Source organism: Taudactylus pleione, unplaced genomic scaffold (assembly GCF_031769625.1).
Source record: "Taudactylus pleione unplaced genomic scaffold, aTauple2 ptg000061l, whole genome shotgun sequence".
Taxonomy (NCBI): Eukaryota; Metazoa; Chordata; class Amphibia; order Anura; family Myobatrachidae; genus Taudactylus; species Taudactylus pleione.
Window position 1 is genome coordinate 13,640,009 of NW_028284463.1, and position 23,306 is coordinate 13,663,314.

The 23,306-nt window shown below is 45.3% G+C and overlaps 1 protein-coding gene across 3 annotated transcripts in view; it reads right to left on the bottom strand.

Annotated features, from left to right (window-relative positions):
- Window positions 1-23,306, bottom strand: part of PKD1 (polycystin 1, transient receptor potential channel interacting) — a 151,613-nt gene that overhangs the window by 86,694 nt on the left and 41,613 nt on the right. For 2 of the 3 annotated variants that reach the window (XM_088464772.1, XM_088464770.1), the window contains exons 2-8: window positions 19,143-19,214; window positions 17,928-18,097; window positions 15,502-16,143; window positions 10,281-10,461; window positions 4,237-4,451; window positions 3,811-3,926; window positions 1,050-1,176 (exon numbers count right to left, since the gene is read on the bottom strand). In XM_088464772.1, the coding sequence (XP_088320898.1) occupies window positions 1,050-1,176; window positions 3,811-3,926; window positions 4,237-4,451; window positions 10,281-10,461; window positions 15,502-16,143; window positions 17,928-18,097; window positions 19,143-19,214 (1,523 nt within the window). Of the gene's footprint in view, window positions 1-1,049; window positions 1,177-3,810; window positions 3,927-4,236; window positions 4,452-10,280; window positions 10,462-14,821; window positions 14,825-15,501; window positions 16,144-17,927; window positions 18,098-19,142; window positions 19,215-23,306 lie in introns of all 3 variants that reach the window. The other variant, XM_088464773.1, reaches the window with a different exon arrangement.

A 23,306-nucleotide genomic window follows, 5' to 3' on the forward strand; every position in this document is an offset into this window, starting at 1 on the left:
AAGCGGCCGCTCGTTCGCTATGAGCGATGTTCGCACAACTGCGCATGCGTATGGGTTCTAATGCGCATGCGCAAACCAGTCATTGCAGTCGAAAATCGTGCACTCGCAAAACAGCGAGGGCCTGCTAATTTGATTGACAGAATGTACCGTTTGTGGGTGGTAACAGGGGAAGGTGCTTGAAAACGGGGGAGTGGAGATCCGAACGCAGGCGTGCCCAACGGTAAAAAGGGCGTTTAATGGGAGTGCATAATTAGTAAAGGAGCGTCATCCACCACGTCACTTGGTTGTCTTTTAACCTGAACTGCTCGCAGTGATAGCGGTAGGAAAATCCTACCACAAGAATTGCGAGCAGTTCAGATGCCTTTCGATGTACCCGATTAATCTAATAAATACCGGAGATGACGTGTGATGCGAACGGCAAAGGGGCGTCTTTACAAAATAGCGAGCGCACTTTTTGAACGCTCACTCATACAGAGGCGTCAACAAACCGCAGTGAGCGAGCGCTCAATTTAAATAGCGGCCCCTTTTTTGGAACGACCGTTCGCAAATAGCGTCCGGCTCTGAATCAGGCCCTATGTTCATGTTAATATGCTGTCCCCACAGCGACCACATATTTTGGTCGACTCTCCAAAACTTCTAGCTACTTTGTGTCAGGATAAAAGTTGCTCATATATAAAAAGTTAGAAAAAAAACAAAAACAAATGTTGTGAGCCAAAGTTTTTATCTTCTGGCCATCAAGAGCAGGTACAGCATGAAATATAAAAAAGCTGGGAGAGGAGACTTTACTGGAGAAAGAAACATTAAAAGGTGCCCAATATCACAGTGGGCCAAAAAACATTTCAGATGGCCAATGATCGTCCCTCTTGAAAAAAAAAAAAAAAAATGGAACATTTGGTCAGGCAACCAATCGGCCTAAATGGCACACCAGTACATCCGTAAAACGATTAGAACTTCTGTAAAGAATATCTATGGTTGTCGGCAGCTCTTGACCCTACTATAGACTTTTACATAGACTCTCATGAGAAGTTGCACTTGATTGACATTCTCACCTTTCTCTCTGCTTGGTTCGTACATTTGGAACCTAATTTGGACAGGTTGCGTCACCACCTCAGTGACAAATTCTAGAGCCGATAAATGCACTTCCTTTGTAAATCTGAAACCAGGGTAAATTAGCACCTAGCACAAAATAAAAAAGATGTATAAACTTATTAATGGAAAAAAGACAGAAAAATAATAAAATATATACGTACATAAGGGTGTTCTGTCATTAACACATAAAGGAAATCATCACTGTAAGGGCGACATGACTGACTGATTATCTTAATGTATTGGATGGGATGTAGTCCGGTAGCAGAGGGTCTAAATACCGACCGCCGGCTTTCCGCCTCTCTAATCCCGGCGTGGTACTAATGACAGTCGTTGAAAACTCCACGCCTATCATTATTCATACGCCGGAAGACCAACACCCGGCATACCGAACAAAGGTAAGCCGGGCGCGGACAGCCGTGTTTTTGGTTTTAGGGCTCCCGAGGGGACTTAGGGCTAGGCACCCCCCCTGGGAGGGTTAGGTTTAGGCTAGGGGAAGGGGGGGGTTAGGGTTAGGCACCCCCAGGGGGAGGTTAGGGTTAGGCACCCCCCGGGAAACTTAGGTTTAGGCTGCGGGGAAGGGGGAGTTCGGTTTAGGCACTTAGGGGGGGTTTAGGATTAGGCACTTGGGGGGGAGGTTAGGATTAGGCACCCCTAAGGGAGGGTTAGGGGGTAGAATTAGGTTAGCGATACTTACCTGTTGACGATTGGGATTTTCACGCTTGCCGGGCTGCCGCTGTCGGGATTTGAACCGCCAGCCATGCGGCCGGCGGTAATACCTACTACACCCTATTGGATGCCTTTCTTACAATGAATGGTAGTTATAACTAATGACTCAGCTGAAGTGATGGATACAGGGACTTAGGGGGAGAGGTACTAAGCCTTGGAGGGAGAGAAAGTACCAACCAATTAGCGTCTGTCATTTTACAGGCGGTGTTTGAAAACCGACAGGAGCTGATTGGTTGGTACTTTATCTCTCTCCAAGGCTTAGTACATCTGCCCTAATTGGATTGCCATTGTGGGTTCCTGTGCTGATGCAGTCTCGGGCAATACCTGCTGTTTGGGTCTAACATGCCCCGAGGACCTCACCGTCGTCGCATAGGGGCCACTGGCTAAAGCCACGCCTCTATTATGGCAAGAGCAGCTGCTGCACTGTGGTAGGGTTTCTAGTAGAACCAATGGGCAGGGCCCAAAATGTGAACACTGGGGTGCAGCAGTGCAGCCTCTACATCGTGAGCTGCAGACTCCGCTACAAGTTTCTGCAGCTTTATTTATCCTGCTATAGTTATGCAGAATTGGATATGGGCGGCTCTTCACGACCAGCTGCTGACAATGACCTGTAAACACCAGATGATCGTTACATCAACTTCAGGCTTAATGAAGCAGCTTCTTGGTAGCAAATCACTGCCAGTTTATTGAGCTCATCTCTGTGAACCAAAGTCTCTAAACTAGTGTTCCTAAAACTCTTGGGATTGTTTACCTGTATTATACAGTGTTCATTCTAGCACCCTGCACCTGTCACAACCCGTGCAGTTCCTCTTTCCTGCCTGAGGCGTCGCTCACTGCACTGGTGCTTCTAGCGCACTCTGGTTTGTATCTCAGCAGTTTGTGGCATCAGCTAGAAGGACCAGAGCAGAGAGCAACACCCCAGACAGGAGAGGGGAACTGTGACAGGTGCAGGGTGCTAGAATGAACACTACTATATTTGGCTCTGGGATCGGTATGATTTACGATTTTTATGATTTACCGCCGGACCCAAGTTCAAATCCCGATGCCAAAGACCGTCAGTGAAGATCCCGACATGGTAAGTAAATCTTGACGCCTATCATTATCCCTACGCCGGGAGCCCGTCATGAGACCCCTGCCGGAATTTGACAGTCGGGAAGCCGGCGGTCGGCATTTCGACCGTCGGCTTCCTAACTACATCCCTTGGCTCTGTAGGATTAACCTGCTGGCTCTTGACCCCTGGCTATCCTTTGGAGTCTTCTACAGGCTCTCCGCTACATAATGGGGAGATGTATCAAACATTGGAAAGCGATAAAGTGCCAACCAATCAGCTCCTAAATGTCATTTTACAGGTTGTGTTTGAAAAATGACAGTTAAGTGCTGATTGGTTAATACGTCATCTCTCTCCAAGGTTTGATACATCTCCTCCAGTGTCTCCTGCAATTCAGTGTTCCTGAGTCATTGTAGGGCCACCAAAGCTAGAATAAATAATTTGAACTATATGTACTTTTCTCTATGAGCGAGAACATATACACAGCCGCATTGTCTACACAATTGATTAGAAATATGAAGCTCTGGAAAGTGATAAAGTGGAGAGTGATAAACTACCAACCAATCAGCTCCCAACTGTCATGTTACAGGCTGTGTTTGAAAAATGACAGTTAGGAGCTGATTGATTGGTCATTTATCACTCTCCAGAGCTTAATACATCTGCCCCAATGTTCTGTTGGAGATCAGGGGCTCTGTACGTATCTGCTCAGCATAGTGATGGGGCATAGCGCAATTCTTCAATGTCCATCTGTTCATCAGTGTTTGCAAACTGTCCAGGATTATCTCCACAATAAAACCTAGTTCCTGGTAGATTATAACTTATTACGGCGCGAAACACAGTTTAGATGAGCGGGAAGCGGCAAGATCCCGAATATGTGTCTGTTTTAGCCTTTACGTTCTATAAACGAAGCCTCCTAGGCTGCACCTCTGAATGCCTCCTATACACACCTCCACCTCTCCGACAGGAAATAACTCCTCTTCAAGTCTCGTCAAGTTCTGCAGGGGCCGATTTGTGTCGAAAACCAGAGATCCAGCCACAAGGTATTCTGCGTTTAGGGATAGGGCTGGAACAAATACAGTACAACACTATTACCAAAAGTTCTTGCAAGTAAATGTAATAAAAGAAAAGAACAGTAAAAGTCAGACACGTATATAAGCTGCTATTTGGTTATATATATATATATATATATATATATATATATATATATATATATATATATATATATAAAATACTTGTTAGCACATGTGATGGATTCCATTTTGGAGACTAGGAACTGGTTGTGATTGTCCGTTAAGTAGAAACGTGCTGGTACATGTACTGCATCGATAAGCTGAGTGACTCCCGTTACACAGAGGGCTGCGAGTGGCGCTTACCTTGCGGCTTATATTCGCACAGATAGCTATGCTTCACGCTGCACAGATCTGTGTTACACACCCCGTTGGGCCCCATCCTCACACAGCGATCGGCCTGGGACGGTTCGGGCTGGCCAGGAAGCCAGTTTTGGCAACTCTCCAGGTCAAAGCGTTTCCACGCCGGCAGAGACTCCGCACTCCTGGTGTCGTTGAAACCGACCCACACCTCCAGACCACTGAGAGAAACAAGGGGAAGCCAGGATCAATCCCAACAAGCCGAAATATACGAAATATATGCACCTCTGATGAGTAATGACAGAAGTGTTTAATCAACATGACCTAGGTAATCCTATACAAAGCAGCCATTACATACATACATATATTTATATAATGTTTATGAAAGAACGATCTACTGGTTTACTCGTCCATATGCTGGGTACAGAATCACTGAGTACCGAGTCGACTCTCATCCGTGACTTGCCACCGTATGCCCTTGCTAGCTTCAGAGCGTTGCCCTACTCTTGCCCGTGTTAACTGTCCTGTCCTTCCCTGTCTTTCATGTTATAGTAATGTTTGGTACTAATGCTATGGTGTTCCGCTGTGTTATCGCACTTGTGTGCCAAGACTCTGTTACTGTAAAATGTTTCCATGGCTGTCCAGCGCTACTGCCTTAAAAAAAGATTAATCATCATTCATACATTTCAGAAATTCCATTCGTTGTTATACATAATATGGCCAATGGGGGCGCTGTACTATTGGGATTCACGGCTCCTTTGCCTTTCAGTAACAGCATGGCAGGTTATGTTAATTAATATATATATTTGGTATATGATGTAAAGGAGTATTCTATAAAAAAAAATATAAGTTTTTGAATAGATGACGCTTACCTGTGCTCCGCCCCCAAGCCCCCATCTACCTGGCCCTAGCAATTTCTCTAAGTGGAGCTCCCCTTAAGGTCACATCACAGGTAACACTACATTTTGCAGCTGTGATTGCAGTTTTAGAATTTTATTATGGCTTTCAAAATTATTACATACAGATTAGCAAATAAGCACCAGTTTTTAATAAAAAAAAAGTTTTGATGTTTTCCCAACGAAACATAAAAACTGTCCTGACCGCACCCTCTCCCCTCCCCCACACAAGCGCCAACCAAATAATATATCCTAATAAATCTTTACGTTTATTTTTTACCCATGCACATTGAGCTGAGCTTCTGTATGTACTTAGGTTATAGTTATTTACCTTCTAAATTACTAATAACTAGTGTATTTGCAACTTATCGCTCCCTGTGCAAAGCGCAGAGTTTACATTTGCTCCGCATCTGGTTGTGCTAGTGGGAACGAGGAGTACAGCTCTCCCAGCACTTGGCTTAGTAAATGTCCACAACTCCAGTCTGCATATGTGTCTCCTCTCCCAGCATCCTACGCTGCCAAGGACAGGCCGGCTGAAACAAGCTGATTTCAGGGCCCCCGAGAGGAGATGGGGGAGGATTGCACACAGCTGCTGTAGGGATATGTATATACAGGAGCCCGTGCCAGGAGCTGGCTGCCTGCTTGGGAGGAAATGACACATTGATCTCCCCCTCCTGCGCCAGAGACGAAGCAAATAATGTACAAAACGCCCTGGGTATAGGATTCGTTCGCTCAAGGGAACCCCTCTGTTGTATCATGGAAGAAATGAGACGGTTTATCGTTTTGTTTTTTATCCACCCGCTGTTGCCCTCTTGCAACTTTCTGACTGCTGTCTGTGCTTTTCAGTCATGTATTTATAATATCAGGGAAACTTGCTTTTAAACCTTGTTGTTGATTACAGTTTTGTTCAGTGGCACTCCCTGCAATACAGTTGTATCGAGAAATTATATAGAAAAGAGGACTTTTGGTACTCGTCGTTAAATACATTTCTCTTGATAAATTTGGGGGACACTGGTAGACAGTATGGTGTAGACGGAGCTGTTACAGAGGCAGGTACAAGTACAAATTTAAACTTTTTGCTTGCGGCTACATCCTCCCCCTCTACATATCATGGCGCAAAGCACCTTAGTTTCGACTTTTTTTTTTTAAATTGAGTTTATTTATAAAACCTTTTTTTTTTTCCATAACAAAACACAATACAGGAAACAAAATCCCCCCACCCCTAAAAGACCCGAAAGAGAGAGAGGAGTTAAAAAAAAAAAATAAAAAAAAAAATCATAATAATAAACAGCCATTAACATATAACCTCATTAATACAAATACACAGTCAAATCCGATATATAAATAATACAGAACAAAAATATCTGCACAAAATAAATCTCAGCCATTCAAATTAGCAGGAAAATCATAAACAAAAAACTCAGAGTATCAAGACATTATTATGCCGTCTCGCCGGTCGCCAACCCATCAGCGTCTGAAATCTCCCCGCCTCCAGTAACATAATGGGAAGACGAAATCCATAGGCCCCAAATACGCTCATATTTGAGAATACAGTTACACTTAGTATATAAAAATCGTTCACGCCCCACCACTTCATTCATCAACCCACACCACTCAGCAAAAGTAGGGCCCCTAGATGCCATCCAAGTGAGGGCAGTACAAACCTTTGCCAGAGTCATTGCTTTAATCACATATTGGACCGTTAAACGATTAGCCCTGTCCAAGAGGCCCAATCCAAAGGACACATTTTAGGGGACAAAAGGGCGATACCACGTTCCGTGTTGGTGACACAGTTGGTTTAGTTTCGACTTTGATAAGCCCACAGGAGACAGCAACAACAAACTGAACAACAACAATACCCAAAAAGACAACACAGAGAGGGATTAAGAGGAACATATTTAACGGTAAGCACGAAAAATCCTATCTTCTCTAATATCCGATCTAGTACATTTGAAGACAATGGGAATGTTCCAAAGATTAAGTTTAAAACTGGCATCTCTGACTACAAAAATATAAAATTTGTAGAACTATGAAAGTATTGGCAGATGACCTGGTGGCTGATTTGCATGACCGCTCCACAGAGGCACCACGTTGCGCCGCCCAAGAGGCTACCAGACAATCAGGAATCGGGACTTCTACTGAAAATCCGGATAGGTGGCCATGATCCACACAGCCACCGAATGTTCAGAATTACGGAATGCAGCAGGTCTATCCACATAGATCCGCAGAGCTCGGACAACATTAGAAGCTATGTCTTGGCCTAGAACCAGAATCACAATCGCCTGGTTTATGTGAAACAACATATGGTTAAGTAGAAGGTCTGCTACGCAGGACAACCGTGTTTTGATGAGAAATAAAGAACGAGGACTGCAATAAATGGCCACCAATTCCAAAAAAATCACCTGGCAGAAGAAATGGCCGGCAAAAAGGAAACCTTGAAGGTCACATGATTCAGAACCACTGAAAACAGAGGTTTAAAGGGTGGTTTCTGTAGCGCTGAGAGGACCAAATTGAGATCCCAAGGGACAACCTGGGGAACATAAGGCAGTTGTATATAAAGTATACTCTGAATATAAGTCTGAACTTCATGGATGCTAGGCAACTTATGGTGGAAAGATATGGAAAGGTACGAAACATGTTACTTCATGGACGACAGGTTCAGTCCACTGTCCAAATCATCCTGCAAGAATGACAGAAGATGAGCTAGCTTGAAGGAAGATGTGTGGGCCCCCTTCCTTTCGTACCAGGAGATATAAATCTTCCAAAAGCAGTGGTAATGCTGGATTCCGCGCTTTAAGCATGGTCTGAATTCTGGAGGATCATGGCTTTAACAGCCATGCCGTCAAAACAACTGAGCTAGGTTCTAATGGAAAAGCGGGCACTGACTGAGGAGATCTGTTTTGATGGGAAGTTTCCAAACAGGTTCCTCCTCCATGCTAGGGATATTCGGCTCAAATCAGGGCCAGTAGGAGGGCTGGAACTATCTTGGATTAAGCCTTGTTTAACTCAAGATGAAACATTGGTATCAGAACTAAAATATACACCAAGTGGTACTTCTATCAGGACTGTTTCTGGATCCATTGTGCGCTTCCCATAGAGCGGTACTTTCTGGTTCAGTCAAGAGACAGACACCACCATTCCAAAGTTTGGCTGAAGACATTGTGATAAAGAGGCCACTTCCCAGGTTGAATCTTGTGATTGCTTAGGGTCCGAGTGTCCCTCCTTGGTGGTTGATGTATGCCATGGCCATGACATTGTCTGCATCTGAGAAGGCAGTGATGCCCCCTTCTAGATCGGAATATGCATGTACACCCATTTTATATTAATGTAGACAAGGAACTCATTCTGCTCCATGAAAATGACGAGCAAACAAAGTAACTCCATCTTGATTTTGTCAACTCGCAGATGTAAATTGAGAGTCTTGGGGTTCAAGATGGCTCGAAAAGAGAAGTTTTGAAACCAAGAACTAGTGGGAGTAAAACCCCAAACCTTAATGCATAGAATTGTTCCAAATTTGCGCAGAAAATTTAAACTGCAGCTAATTAGTACACAAAGAGCCTTCACTTTTCTCTTAAATATAACAAGACAGTACACAATAAAGGCTTCACATCACATGGGGTCACTTGCACCAGATCGATCTGAAACAAGAGATTGCGAGTCCTGGACACCAACCCCCTCTTTGGCAAATCCTCACGTGACTGGTCCTCCAAGTGATCCCCCAAGTCCTCAGCATTCAACCGCTTAAAGCTTTTCGGACTCCGCGGTCCTTCTTCAGAAGCGCTTCAAGTGACCCCAAGTGATGTGAAGCCTTTATTGGCAAAGTTATTTGCTTTTTTTAATCTTTTAAATAATGTGAGTGCATTGTGTAAATAAATCTTGAATTTTTTATGAACGGTATTCCATTATTCTATATCTCTCTCTTTATTTTGAGAATCCAAACCTGATAAATGATGCAAGATAGGATAAAAGAAAAAGTTCTTAACCCCACGCTAACCAGTTTGGGCCATCGATTTCATAGTATTGGATATTGAAAAAAAAAAAGTAACTTTTTTCTTGTTCAGCGATTGGCTGGAGGTTTTGGACCTTATTCATTTGTTACAGCGCCGAAGTGGGACAATTATTATGTACTGTATTAAAACCCCAAACCTGCCTGCTGTGATGGTACTGGAACAAGCAGCTGCAGTAGGAATTAGCGTGATCCCACAACTGCGACATGCCTGGTCTCATCCATTGAAGCAGCATTGCGGAAAATATACATCAGCGGAGTGCCCGATAGGTCTATGATATAAGCTTGCTCCACTATGTCTCCCTCCCACCGATCTGAGAACGTACAGTAGCTATTAGGGATGTGCAGGCTCGGATAGGTTCGAGTTTGCACGTGGAGTTAGGATTTTTCCCTCCAAAAAAACGGAACTCAGAAAGAGGCAAAACGTCATCTTGCATGGACGAACATCATCATTCCTGGACAAATCCAGGAATGATGATGTTCGTCCATGCAAGATGACGTTTTGCCTCTTTCTGAGTTCCGTTTTTTTGGAGGGAAAAATCCGAACTCCACGTGCAAACTCGAACCTATCCGAGCCTGCACATCCCTAGTAGCTATCCATTGGTCGTGGAAGCACAGCAGACGGGGCCCCACCACAGACCGGTCCAGGTGGGGAGGTGTCCCATCATGCAGCTGCCTTTCGGCAGGTTTGGGGATGGGACATCTGCCCCATCTGGATGGATTCCCTCTCTGGTAGCATCCATGGGAACCAGAATAACTCCTCACTGAAGATCCCAGTGTCTTCTTAGAAATATAAAAAGGAGCGAAATTGCCGTCCTCTGGGTTTTGTGGTCTTTACTGTAAGGAAAGGATTATTATCTCCTGCTGCGACAGAAAGAAAAAAAAAGTAAAACAAACTTACGCCCAACAAAAAATGGATGAAAATGAATGAATTACACTAAGGTATTGATAACCGACTCAAGTCTTTCATGCTCCATTTAAATCGAAATTGAAGTTATCAAATATGTCCGATGCATCGGAACTTCTGATGAAACTGCCATCAGCAGCTTCTGCCCCTCGCGGAGCCTTCAAACCTCTCAATGCAATTCTTTCCCCTGGGAACATTCTCATGGACATATATGAATTATGGGGGTGTCATAAAACAGTACCTGGTGACGCGTGTCTCCAGAAACTTCTGCAATTCATTGCTGCTCACAATCGCCATGTCCCCATTTCCAAGATCCTGGCACGTCCTCTGAGCCTCAAACCAGGCAGCTTTCTGAGATACCAGCTGGTAACAATGATTATTAGGGGGGTACACCACACATCCATCTGGGTAGACGGGGGAAACTGCAGGATGACATAAAGAGTGGGTCGGTCAATAGGAAATGGCACAATACTCAGTCAAGGTTCAAACAGCTTTCAATACTCTTTCTCAAAGAACCTTATGACCCATCATGCCTTGCTCCACTGCCTCACACACCGCGGCACAAGTCGCAGCACATGTGCGTCTCATTCGCATAAATAACACAGCTGGATGCAACAAAACTACATCGCTGGCTTCCACTGATCAATTCGATGTGCTACATTTGTACATCTGGGTGTGACTGAGTCTGAATCTGCGTAAGCAGGGCTCCCATGCAGCGGCCACGGCTTTTCCTTATGCCAAGTGGTTCATCTGCGACTCTGTACGTGTTTAAAACTATTTCCTGTGCGGCTACAGTCACAGCCCAGCGTCTAAAGTACACTGCGAGTGGCGTTTTGCTGCGTCTGTGATGCGAATAGTGGAAAATAATAATTAAAAAAAATGGTACGTTTCTCTTCTAGGAGCGTCTCAGTAACACCGTTTGGCATATAGTGTTCATTCTAGCACCCTGCACTTGTCACAACCTGGGCAGTTCCTCTTTTCTGCCTGGGGTGTCGCTCACTGCTCTGGTGCTTCTAGCACACTCTGGCTCTGATTCAGAGCTGGACGCTCTGACAGAGCGCTCGCTCTGAATCAGGGCCGTCCCTCTGAATTTAAGAGCGGCTGCCTGGCTGCTCGCATAGCTGTGGGTGACCACCCACAGCTATAGCGAGCGGCCAAAATGATGGTCGCGATGGTCAAGACCATCGCGACCATCGGGCTTGCGACGAGACCCTTGCGGTAGGGTCTCGCTGCCACAAGCCCTGGAGTGCTTTTGGCTCTATCAGAGCCAAAAGAACTCCCACTGACATCACTAGTGATGTCAGTGGGGCCGGCCCCAGACGGTAGGTGTTCCCATGGGAGCGCCTCCGTCTGGGCAGCCACGCCCCTGGCACGTCCACCAAAGGGGGCATGCTGTCACTCACCATCGACAGCTCGCCCCCTTTGGTGCGAGACCCATAACAACGGCTTGGCCGTCGTTATTCGGGTCTCGCCCATGCGCATAACGGATCCGCCTCGGGTCTGAATTAGATCCTCTGTTCTGTAGCTCAGCAGTTTGTTGCATGAGCTGAGTGTGCTAGAGCAGAGCGCCAAACCCCAGGCAGGACAGAGGAACTGCACAGGGTTGCGACAGGTGCAGGGTGCTAGAATGAACACTACAGCTCACAGACGCTAGGAGTAGGATTGAGGACACATCTGTACAGCTCCTGTCTGTCTGAAGGTGACGTTAAGCTGTACAAGCTCGAGCTTTGGGGACTGTTAGAAGCCCAAAAAACACCAGAAAATGTAGAAATTGTGCAACGAGGGTATATAAGAAAAAGGGACAGGAGATGACGGTCACATATAAAGCTTTTTAAACAATAACAGTTGAGCTGAACTCTCTCTTAAATAACTCTGTGTATCACAGACCCAAATACTATACAGTAGCCTCTATATGAGCATCTTAAAATGCAGATCTAACCTGACATTATACAGAGGGTGACGTAAGGAATTATAACACTTCAATAGGCTTCCGTTCAGAGAATATATAGTTCTCCTGGGTCGGATAACATTCAAAAAAAAGAGAGAACTGTAACTAAAAGAACTCAATTGTTTATAATGGAATAAATGAATCCAACATGCTATCTGTCCAACTGCATTAACAGGGACGTATTGTACAGACGCATGTATTCACTCAGCAAGTCTGTAAGGAAATATCGGACATGCTAAGATTTGCTATGTATATTTTCTTCAGGAAGTCTATAAGAATCTATATGTAGGCTAGGTGAGATATCATACAGATCCTTCCATAGCCCATCAGGCGGGTTTCGTGATATAGGGCTCCATTTACTAACAAGTTGTTTTTTGGTTTTTTTTTAATGATAGCGCTCGCCGCAAGTTTTTTATTTTTAAACTGAAATTCATTACTGACCCGCTCGCCGGCGAACTTTATTGGTATTGAAGAAGCCAGCTGTGTTTTCCTGCCCCCCTGCGTGCCAGTGAGTGAAGAGGATCAGTTTGGATGCCAGTACACGGGAGGAAGGGGGCGGTGAGTTGGATGGAGGTCGGAGATTTGGAGGTGGAGCGTGGGAGGAAAGGGGCGGAGAGTAGGAGGAAAGGGGCGGGACAAAGCTGCAGCAGTGCATTTTGGGCAGGGACTCGGATGCTGCAGCCTCCTAGTTTTTAAATAGAGAAGCGGTATCTGTCATGATAAATAGCTCCGGAAGGAATTAACATACACAACGAGTTTGTAATGGATCAAACTCGTTAGTAAATGGAGCCCATAGTATGATATACAAGGAGGAGTTAAAGCGAACATAACAAGAACTGCAAAACATGCTTTATGCCCAGACATCATTGGGCCATTCAAACACATTGCACGTCAGAAAGCGTATCTGGTAAATGGTCAGTTATGGCTCCATAACTGCATTGTTACAAAATATAGATACATTTTTACATTTCCACTTTATGATTCTGTTTGCATCAAATACAGTCTGCAGGCTAAACCACACAACAATCAATATTCTCATTGCACAGGTGCGAAGATCAGTGTTACTCAGGTTGCATTCACAACAGCATGCCACAGTTAGTGAGATACTATTTGATGGACTTAAATGTATAAATCGGTCTAGACCTTTCTTGTAAATATAACCTACGCTACCGGTGAGCACCCAGTTACTGACATATAAGGAATTCAAGTAAAGGGAAAAAACTGGAATGGTACAAAGGAAAGTGGTAATTGCTAGAGATTAAAAAAAAAAAAAAAAAAGTGGGGTTTATTTACTATGCGACGGCTGATATTAAAAGCACTGCACCTTGGACCAAAAGGGCTACCACAGCAATTTGTTGCCCCATTCAGTACCCTCTGGTACACACCTTCTTGGTTATGGGTTCATCCTACTGCAAGATAATGATCCAAAATATACCTCCCAGGCTATGTCAGGACTACCATCCATAAACAGTACAAGAGATTAGGGGGTAAATTTACTACAGTGAGAGTTTTTAGAAGTGAGATCTAAAAGTGATGTTGCCCATAGCAACCAATCAGATGCTAGCTATTATCTTCTAGAAGGTGTTAGTTAAATGTTAAGTAGAATCTGATTGGTTGCTATGGGCAACATCACTTTTAAAACTCACTTCTAAAAACTCTCACTATAGTAAATTTACCCCTAGGCTTCAAATCATGGAATGGCCGCACAGTCTCCAGACTTACACCGCATCCTGCTGGTTTGGGAGGAACTGGACATAAGAGTCCAGGGCGCCGAGAGTGGGTGGCGTGGGTGGGTACTGATCACCCAGGGCCGGGCAGGCTGGATGGGCCAGGGTAAACAATGCCCCTCCCCCCTTCTACACCTGTCTGTAACAGCAGCACAGTGAGTTCAGGGAGTCTGCTGCTATCTCCCCTGCCTGCACCTGATCGTGCCCCCCATAGATCTGCCTCAGGCTGACGTGCACAACGGTGCCCCCATGTGGAGCAGATACTGTTTCGTTGTTTTTTTTTAAGGAAGTGTGCCCACGTTCCCTTGCCATTACCCAGGCCCAGACAGACTCTCTACAGCCCTGAGAAGGGTGACAGCAAAGCAACCAACAAGTGCAGCACATTTGAGGGAACTTCCCAAACAATATTTGATTTCTGTTGTGGAAAGAACGCCACAGGTGTGCTTATATCTGCAAGGTGGCTGCTTTCAGGAATCAATACAAGAGATTACATTTTGTTATACAAAATGATTCTATGCTTGCGCCCGCCCTGCTATCCCCCACCCACCCACATAATCTAGCTATCATTAGTGGTTTGGAATGAGAATAGAAAAATGATATTCCTTAAATTTGGCTGAATTCCCAACGGAGTCGGGATTTGATGCACCAGTGGGGGGGACGGGGGACAACCATAGACAGAAGATTGCATCTGCCAGGTTCCCCGGAGACCAAGAGACTGCAGAAAAGTGCTACAGCCGCTCTATCAGACAGTGAGGGAGATGTATCAAACCGTGAAGAGAGATAAAATGGAAAGAGATAAAGTAACGACCAATCGGCTCCTAACTGCCAGTTTACAGGCTGTGTTTGAAAAATGACAGTTAGAAGCAGATTGGTTGGTATTTTATCTCTATTCACTCTAGCGCTCTCCAAAGTTTGATACAACTCCCCCAATATATGTAGAAAACTCTATAACAAAGGATAGGTGTTCTACTTATTAGAGACCCCTTTAGTCTATTCTGCTCAGAAAATAAAAAGTAAGACCATCAGGGGCTGACTTGACCTTTTAAACAACAAGCAAATGTTTCATGCATAATTAACAAATCATGGCACGTTGGGCCTGATTCAGACCCGCTTGCTAGCAAGCAGCCGCTCGTTGCAGATGATGTTCGCTAATGTGCGCATGCGTGTAGTTCGCAGTGCGCAAACTAGTACGAGCGATCGGAATGTGCTCGCTCGCCCTGCAAAGACAGCCCTGTGGAATGAGTGACAGGAGAGGCCGTTTGTGGGTGGTAACAGGGGCAGGCTGATGCAGGCGTGCCAGAGTGTTTTCACGCCGTTTCTGGGGCGAGCATAAACAGGCAGCGTCATAGTACACGTCACCTGGTTGAATAATACACTGAAGTGCTCGCAGTGCTTGCGGTGGAGTACAGTCAACCACAAGCGCTGCGGTCTGATTCGATGGGACCCGATGTACCGATGGTTGTATATACTTCCTGAAGATGACGTACGCTAGCGGGCGGCTGAAGACAGACTGGTGAGCGTCTATAAACACAAAGTGATGGCTCGCCAAGACATAGTGGTCGTGCTTATGCCTTGCTCTGCGATCGCCGGCCTTGACGTCACTTAGATGAATTACCATACCAAAACCCCAGCTGAGTCTAATCAGTCTGTCTGCCTGTATGTACCAAATACAGAGGCCACACCCCAATTGTCTTACGTTCATTTCCAAATGCAACTTCTCATAGAAAACCTTTTGGAATCATGAAATAATCAACAGGCCGCTGAAATGGTAGAATGGCCGAGCTCACCTGCGTCACCGCTCTCATGGGTCAGAGAGTGCTGAACCGCCACCTCCGTCCCGCCTCTCACCATCACACGGACGTCCACGGTTTCATTGGTCCTCAGCAGAGAGGGGCATACGATCTGCATATCCTCCGGTAACCCCACCACTCTCAGCTCATCGTGTACGAGGAGATCTCTGCGGCCCAGGCGTAGAGTCACCGTCACGTTATAAAGCCCCGGCTGGGCGTACCTATGAGTGACGTTAACCTCACTAGTGGTGTATATCTGGTTCCCCAAGTCCCAGACCAGAGGGGTAACAGGCACCGGCGACATGACCTGTAGATGAACAGCTTCTTCGAGTTCGTAGGTTTCTCTGGAGACGTGCAGGGAGGTAAACGACTGAGTGCTGGCAACATCCTGGATCACAGACAGGCCACAGTCGGACAGGACCGACGGTTCCTCGCAGAGCGCCTGACACTCAAGAGATACGTTGGTGTCACCACACAGGCAGCCATGCTCCGAGTCTAGGGCCCAGTGGCTGTAGAGCTCCGCAAAGCACTGCGCACTGCAAGATTCATTACTAGGGTGAGCCACGGAGAAGGGCGTGAACGTCAACGCCGATTCATCACCAGCAGACAGATTGCTGGGGCAGTAGATTAGATCGCCTCCTGCAACGAACAGAGACATTAAGTTTCCCGTCTACATCCCAGATTAGCTTTAGCTCTACCACCCATTGGCGTCTATTCCAAGATATGATAAACACTGGACATGTACAGTAATAAAACTGTATCTAATGGAAATATATAAAGCTGATGATCGCACAGAAGTGTATATATTCCACATAATTCTATCAGGGCCAAAGTTTAGGCTTGGCCCCCCAGCTATCAGATATGGAAAGACACAAATATCTGGGCGATAGATTTTCTGGAATCAAAATAAATTACAATTGTATCTTTGCGTCACGTTGCAAAGAGACGAAATACATCCTGAGAAGGTTATTTATTATATATTAGACTCTGTGAGGGGAACAGGATTCAGTGTCCATGCTATATATTCCATGGGATGCATCCCCTCCCCCCTTTATCACATGCATAGTGGCGTTTATTAACGCCGTATGCGTGAAAAATTACACAAGGGACAGTTCTTCCAATAAGAACTGTCCCTAGCGAAGAGAGGACTTTGGGGTTTAAGACCTGGGAGTCCTATTGCGCATATCCACCATTTTAATGCATATAGGTATTGCGGCAAAACACAGAAAACTTCAGTTTTCGGAGGTTTGAGCGCAATTTAGGGCCGTATTCAATTAGCCGCGATAAGCCGTTTTCGGCAAAAAGTTTCCGCCGATGACGTCATTTCGCTAGGCGAGAACTTATCCCCGTATTCAATTCCAAAGACTTTTCGCCGGAGCGAAAAGTCTGCGCCTTGTAACCGACGGAAAAGATACGTCTCTGAACGGAGGCGAAAAAAAAAAGTGAAGAATTGGGGGTTTGGGGTACAAAGTTGCGGGAACACACCAGCAGCCCATGGGACAGTCCCCAAAGGTTAACTGCGTCAAAAAAAAGTTTAAAAAATACTTTAGATCACCCCAAAAAAGTACTTTCATTTTGGGGGCAAAAAAAAAAAACAGTTGGGGGACATACGTAAAAACTAGTGAAATAGACTCCAGGGGGTCCCCCAAGTATGCCCCAGGTGTTTTTTTTTGTTTGCAGGGGTTTGCAGAAGGTGCGTTTTTTAAAACATAGATTTTTAACCATGCTAGCACCCATATTCATGTACCCCAAATTTGCTGGGACTACTTATTTTAGCCAAAAAAAACTGCTAAATGCTATTCTTCACCACTTGTACAAAGACGCTAATTAGCAGCAATTGATAGCATTTCAGCACCCCAAATACCTTCAGCAGGGCTATTCGGGGGTATCCATACTGATCCCCCATGTCAGTGCACCTTTTGGGGGGTGTCAGGCTGATTTCCCCAAATCTGACAGCACTTTTCGCCTGTTTGAGTTTTGCCGAGACGCGTTTTTGCGTCCTTTGCAATTGAATAGGGCGAAAAGCGGGGACGAGCGTGAAATTTTCCGGAGGCAAACCTAGCGATGGGGGCGGAAAGTCCGGCAGGCGAAAACTCCAAGACTTTTCTCTAGCAATTGAATATGAGCCTTAGTTTGGTACATCCCATCCACAGACTTTTATGGAAATGGTAAATTAATGGCAGTTGGAAAGATTACCCAACGCAGGACGCCAGGTGGTAGTGAACTGTAAGTACTGAACGTAAAGTAGGTGTGGCTAGTGGGTGGGGTGTGGCTAACGGTGCTTCCAGCTCCAATAAGTCAGATCCAGAAATGTCTCTGTTGTAGGTACACTGAATCCTGGCCATGCATGACCCCACACAGTACACTATAAAGAAGACCGCTGTTATATCTATACGCTTATTATTTCTATGCTCGTTACTCACCACAAGTGGACTTGGAGAAGGACACATTGAAGAGCTGTTGCCCGGATGCCACGGCGGGCTGGAGACAGAGGGCGGAATCCCACAGCTCAATACTAACCCCATGACCAGCAGCCCAGCCAGGGAGCCAGGACAGGCGGCAGTCACACAGCCATGGGTTGTCACTCAGGTATCTGCAGATGAGCCAAGGAGTCAGTACACTTAGGGATCTGCACAGTTTATACAGATCACACAGCTCTGGCTACAAACTAACATAGTAACTGCCTTTATCATTTAAACAGCGCAATAATTACAACACCTCTATACAAAGTGATAGGAAATACATTTGTTTATTATTCATTTGTGCCCCAGATGGAGGATCCCAGGAAAATGATCTATGCAATTTTTTCCCCCATGGGCCTGGAAATGAGGAGTGATTGTCAGTCGATTGTGTGTACATAATATATGCACATATGTACAGTATGCATGTGTGTATGTACTTATGTACAGTATGTGTTTTATATACAACAGTATGGGGGAGATGTATCAAACCTTCAAAAGAGAAAAAGTGGAAGAGTTGTCCATAGCAACCAATCAGTCACTAGCTATCATTTATCTAGCACAGTCTATTAACAATGACAGCTAGAAGCTGATTGGTTGCTAAGGGTAAAAATCTCCTCCTGGTTGTATAAAAAAACCTATATATATATATATACACACACACACGAGTTGGTGAAAAAAAAATCAGATTAAATGAAGAAAGATAAACAAATTAATTGATGATGAGGAAATAGAGCAACTGGCGCGATACTGCAGTGTGTGGGCGGAGTACGACGCCAACGCCAGATGAGCGCATGGACTGTCAATGGGTACATTATCAGCATGGCGACTGGAGATGGCCACCAAAGGTAGGAACAAACAGGCTGCATTGGAGCTAGAAATCATTAGTCTCTTGAAGCGACAGATCGGTGTGTGGCCAAATCAAATGGTACCGGGTTGAGCGGCAAGATCGCATTGCGTGTGAGGATATCTTCATTCAGCATAGGCAACCCTCCAGCTCCTGCAGAATACCTTAAACTGCACAAACAACACTGGTAAGGAATCAGGGACCCCAGACCGCCACCTGACCTCTAACCAGGGGGGGAGGAGTCACAGACATCTGAAGGTGGAATTGCCCCGGTAAGAAGCAAAGCGCAATAGTACTGTAAAGATCTTAGAGACACAGATTTTTCTACTTACAGCTCTGTTAGATTCTGTAGTTGTTCGAATAGTCCTTTGTCCAGGGTTTCAATGCTGTTGTTACGGAGATCTCTGGAAGAAAATAAAAATAATCAATAAATCGCCCTGATTTATACACTGGTGTTCACACTATGGTATCTGCTGAATAAATCTGCTGTTTTCTACAGTTCTGGTAATTATATCATCAAGACCACCATAATACACAAACACTAAATCTAATAATTCTTCTGTGGAGAGTAATAGCAGTTTTCAAATACGGTTTTTATTTTTTTACTTTATTTTACAAAAAAAATGTTAACCAAATTATTTAAATAGACAGAGGGGGAGATGTACTAAGCCGTGGAGAGAGATAAAGTACCAACCAATCAACTCCTGTCATTTTTCATACATAGTCTGTAAAGTGACAGTTAGGAGCTGATTGGTTGCTACTTTATAGCGCACCAAGGCTTAGTACATCTCCCCCAGAGCCTTCTAATCCTTAAACGATCCCTCTCCCATAAATTGCACATTCTGCCAGAGGCCGCAAAGAACTGAATTTGTCAGGAAAACAACAATAAGGCATAGGCTATGCCGATATTACCATTTACTTGAAAATCACCTAAATGGATGTGTGAATTAATTTTCTCATACAAGAAGGCAACCTGTATGTAACTTCCCCAGCCCCACAGGGCTCAGCAAAATCACCTGTGTGCATCGCATCGAGATAAATCACAGCTTTTAGGAAGCAGAATAGAGACAAGTTTGGGGGACATTTATGAAAAAACGGTGCATGGGATTAGGGTAGTGTTGCCCATAGCGACATAGTGATGAGCTATAGTAGGCACTAAGGCTACGTGACTCTCCGAGCTTTCACCTGTGCCCCTCTCCCTAATAATACATGGCCCTTTTGAAAGTTACAGGACCACACCAACTGCACTGTAAGGGGCATATTTACTAAGCAGTGTTAGGAGACAGAAGGACAGCGTAAGGCAGGTGCAATCTGACTGAGCCAGGTTAAACCCTGTGGTTGTGGGAGCAGTATACCTTTAAGGACTTTGATGTTGGTGTCAATCATTAGTCTTAAGCTGGGTACACACCTAAAGATTTTCTGTCCAACCATCCAACTCGTTGTCGGGTTGGAATGAAAATCTGGTAACGTATGGGAGTAACTGATGATCAGCAATTTGCTCCTAAATGCCAGAAAACAGATGAAAATGGCCGTCAGACTGGTTTGTTAAATGTTCGATCTAAACAATTTGTTCAAACAACAGTTTTTGTCCATTTTCCAGCGTTTGGGAGCAAATTGCTGATCGTCAGTTACTCCCATACCTTACCAGATTTTCATTCCAACCAATCAACTAGTTGGCTGGTTGGACAGAAAATCTTTAGGTGTGTACCCAGCTTTAGCCTATAGGGTTCTTTGGGGGTGTGGCCTTGCTGGTATATTAGGTCTGTTATTCAAAGATTCAGCCTCTTTGTTTCTGGAAATCCCACCCTCCCTGTGTGTTGTGTGTGTTGTGGCGCAAAGAACGGTAGTGTCATTTTAGTTATACAAATTAGATGGGTGCGCTCTCCTAGTTCAATGATAGGCCAGAAACGTCCCTACCAGGAAATGACGCAGCCCGTCCGGGCGTGCTTTTTGCTGGAGAGTTGAACACCAACGGTGATGTGTTTGGTCTGTGCGTGTTTTGTGGGTGTGTCCGTTCTTTGTTGTCACCCACCATACTAACTTTAAGCTCACAATCACGTTCAATGGGCAACATCTAATTATCTAATTCGATAGCCCAAATTCAATATTTTCTTAATTATTTATTAATTATTAATAATATAATGTAAAATAAATTTGACCTTTAATTTTAAATCCAACTCCTGTTGTCCGTGTGTTTATTTTAGATAAGTCTTTAGTTGTGTTAAGTCTGTAAGGTATAGTGCACATATCAACCATAGGGAGTTTATGAAAAGTGATAAGGTGCCAGCCAATCAGCTCCCAACTGTCATTTTTCAAATACAGCCGGTGAGATGGCAGTTGGGAGCTGATTGGCTCGTACCTTATCACTTTTCACTCTGTCTCCTAACACTGCTTAGTAAATAGACCTCTTAGTCAATTAAGCGTGGAAGCCACCGAAACGGGGTTACCTTGGCTACGTGCATTAACTCACAGAAGGCTGCTTGTAGACTATAGAGGTGCCACATATTGGTTGCTGTCGGCAACGCCACATATTGATAGCCCTGATTTAGAAAACTTGAGAAAATGTAACGCAGGAAGCTTATAAAATTAGCGAGGGGCATCAGAATGAGAGGCCAGGAGGTGAAAACGGAGGGTGGCGGCCGATTTAGAACGGTAACAACAATCCACCATTAACAAGGAGCCGCCAGTAGACTTTAATGATGAAAATCCAAAGTCTAGAGATAAACATGTTTTTTGATCTGTGTATAATATACAGGGCTGACCTCATCTGTTACAGCACAAGCTGATTACACCATTACCGCGGTCTGCAAGGCGGAGAGGGTGGGATAGCGCTGGAAGTGTGCGGTCAGCGAGCTAGCTCCCTGGAGAGCCTGTTGGACTATTGATAAAATTGGAGTTGTGTAAACTTTCCCACGGATGCAGTGATGGCGGTGAGGTAATGCTGGCCATGAATCACAAGAGCTTCAAATCCCCAAAATAGCTTAATACAATAACCTACCCACTGCATTCCGTGTAGCCCCCTGGTGTACACGATCCATTAACCCCCTGCACGCCACTACGCACTCTGATCCATTGCAAATTAATCTCATGTATACTATAGCACCTGAGGGCCAGCTTTGGTAATATCTGACCCATGGGCATGAGATGATAACATTTTCCAAGTAGGCTGGTGCTTTAACGGGACCAAGACATCCAAATATGTATGTGCTTAATTGTATGTTATCCATGTGCATATGGGGTGTGGTATGACTAGTCGACATTCAAAAGGTCAGAGTGTTGACCGGTTCTGAAAGTCGACAGTCAGAAAGTTAACATGGATGTTAGGTCGACAGCCAATATGTCGACATACAATTAGGTCAACATATGGTTTATTGCTTATTTAAGCCTAACCTAACCCTAATAAACAACAGAAAATATATCTCGACATTCCGAACGTGGCGGCATGTAAACCGTGTCGACCTAATTGTATATCGACATACTGACTGTCAACCTAATGTCCGTCAACATTCTGACTGTCGACATTCATGTCATTATGGAGTCTACATAAGACTGAATGTCGACTAGCTGACAGGATACTGGGCCTGATTCAGACCTGCTCGCAAGCGGGTCGATGGTGGGCTCTGCGCACGCGCAGCGGCCGCACTGCGCGTGCGCAAGCCCTGGAGCGAGAGAGAAATTCTCTTGCTCCGTGGCTCACTACAAAAGGGGCGGCTGTCGATGTTGATCGACAGCTCGCCTGTTTCGTAGGCGTGGCTTCACAAACGGAGGCGTTCCCAAGTGAACGCCTGCCGTTTGTGGACGGCCTCACTGACATCACCAGTGATGTCATTAGGAGAGCTTCCGGCTCTATTAGAGCCGGAAGCTCTCTGGGGCTTGCGGCCACGGGACCCTACCACAAGGGTCCCGTCGCAAGCCCTGATGGTCGCGATAACCATCACCCTGGCCGCTCGCAATAGCTGTGGGTGGTCACCCACAGCTAAGCGAGTGGCCAAGAGGCCGCACAAAAAAAAAAAAAAACACGCCCTGATTCAGAGCGAGCGCTCTTTCAGAGCGTCCGTCTCTGAATCAGGCCCACTGTGCGTATGTCATGAGAAGTCAGACCTGGCACCACCACCAGTGATGTCATACTCTGCTGTACCTCAATGCCCAACGTCTCCCCCCACACCCCTGCTGCAAAAGACCCCGACTATAAATGCACAGTTTGACACCCTACAACCAGGAGACCACCATACTTACAGGTTGGACCAAGAGGCAATGTGTCTTCATGCCACTCGTGCCCAGCAACTAGCCCTGCAATTCCCTAACAAGCTCGGAAAAACATATGAATGCCCAGCCACATGCACAATGTCTCCAATGTTTAGAGGTTACTCCATCCACTGGCTCAGGGCAGTCCTTCAACGTGGCCGCGATCTGCTGGAGGACTCTGTGCTTCTCTCACGGACAATTGTACGTCGCCCGCTTAGGGAGCCTTCGCTTCCTGACCCCTTACTGGAGGA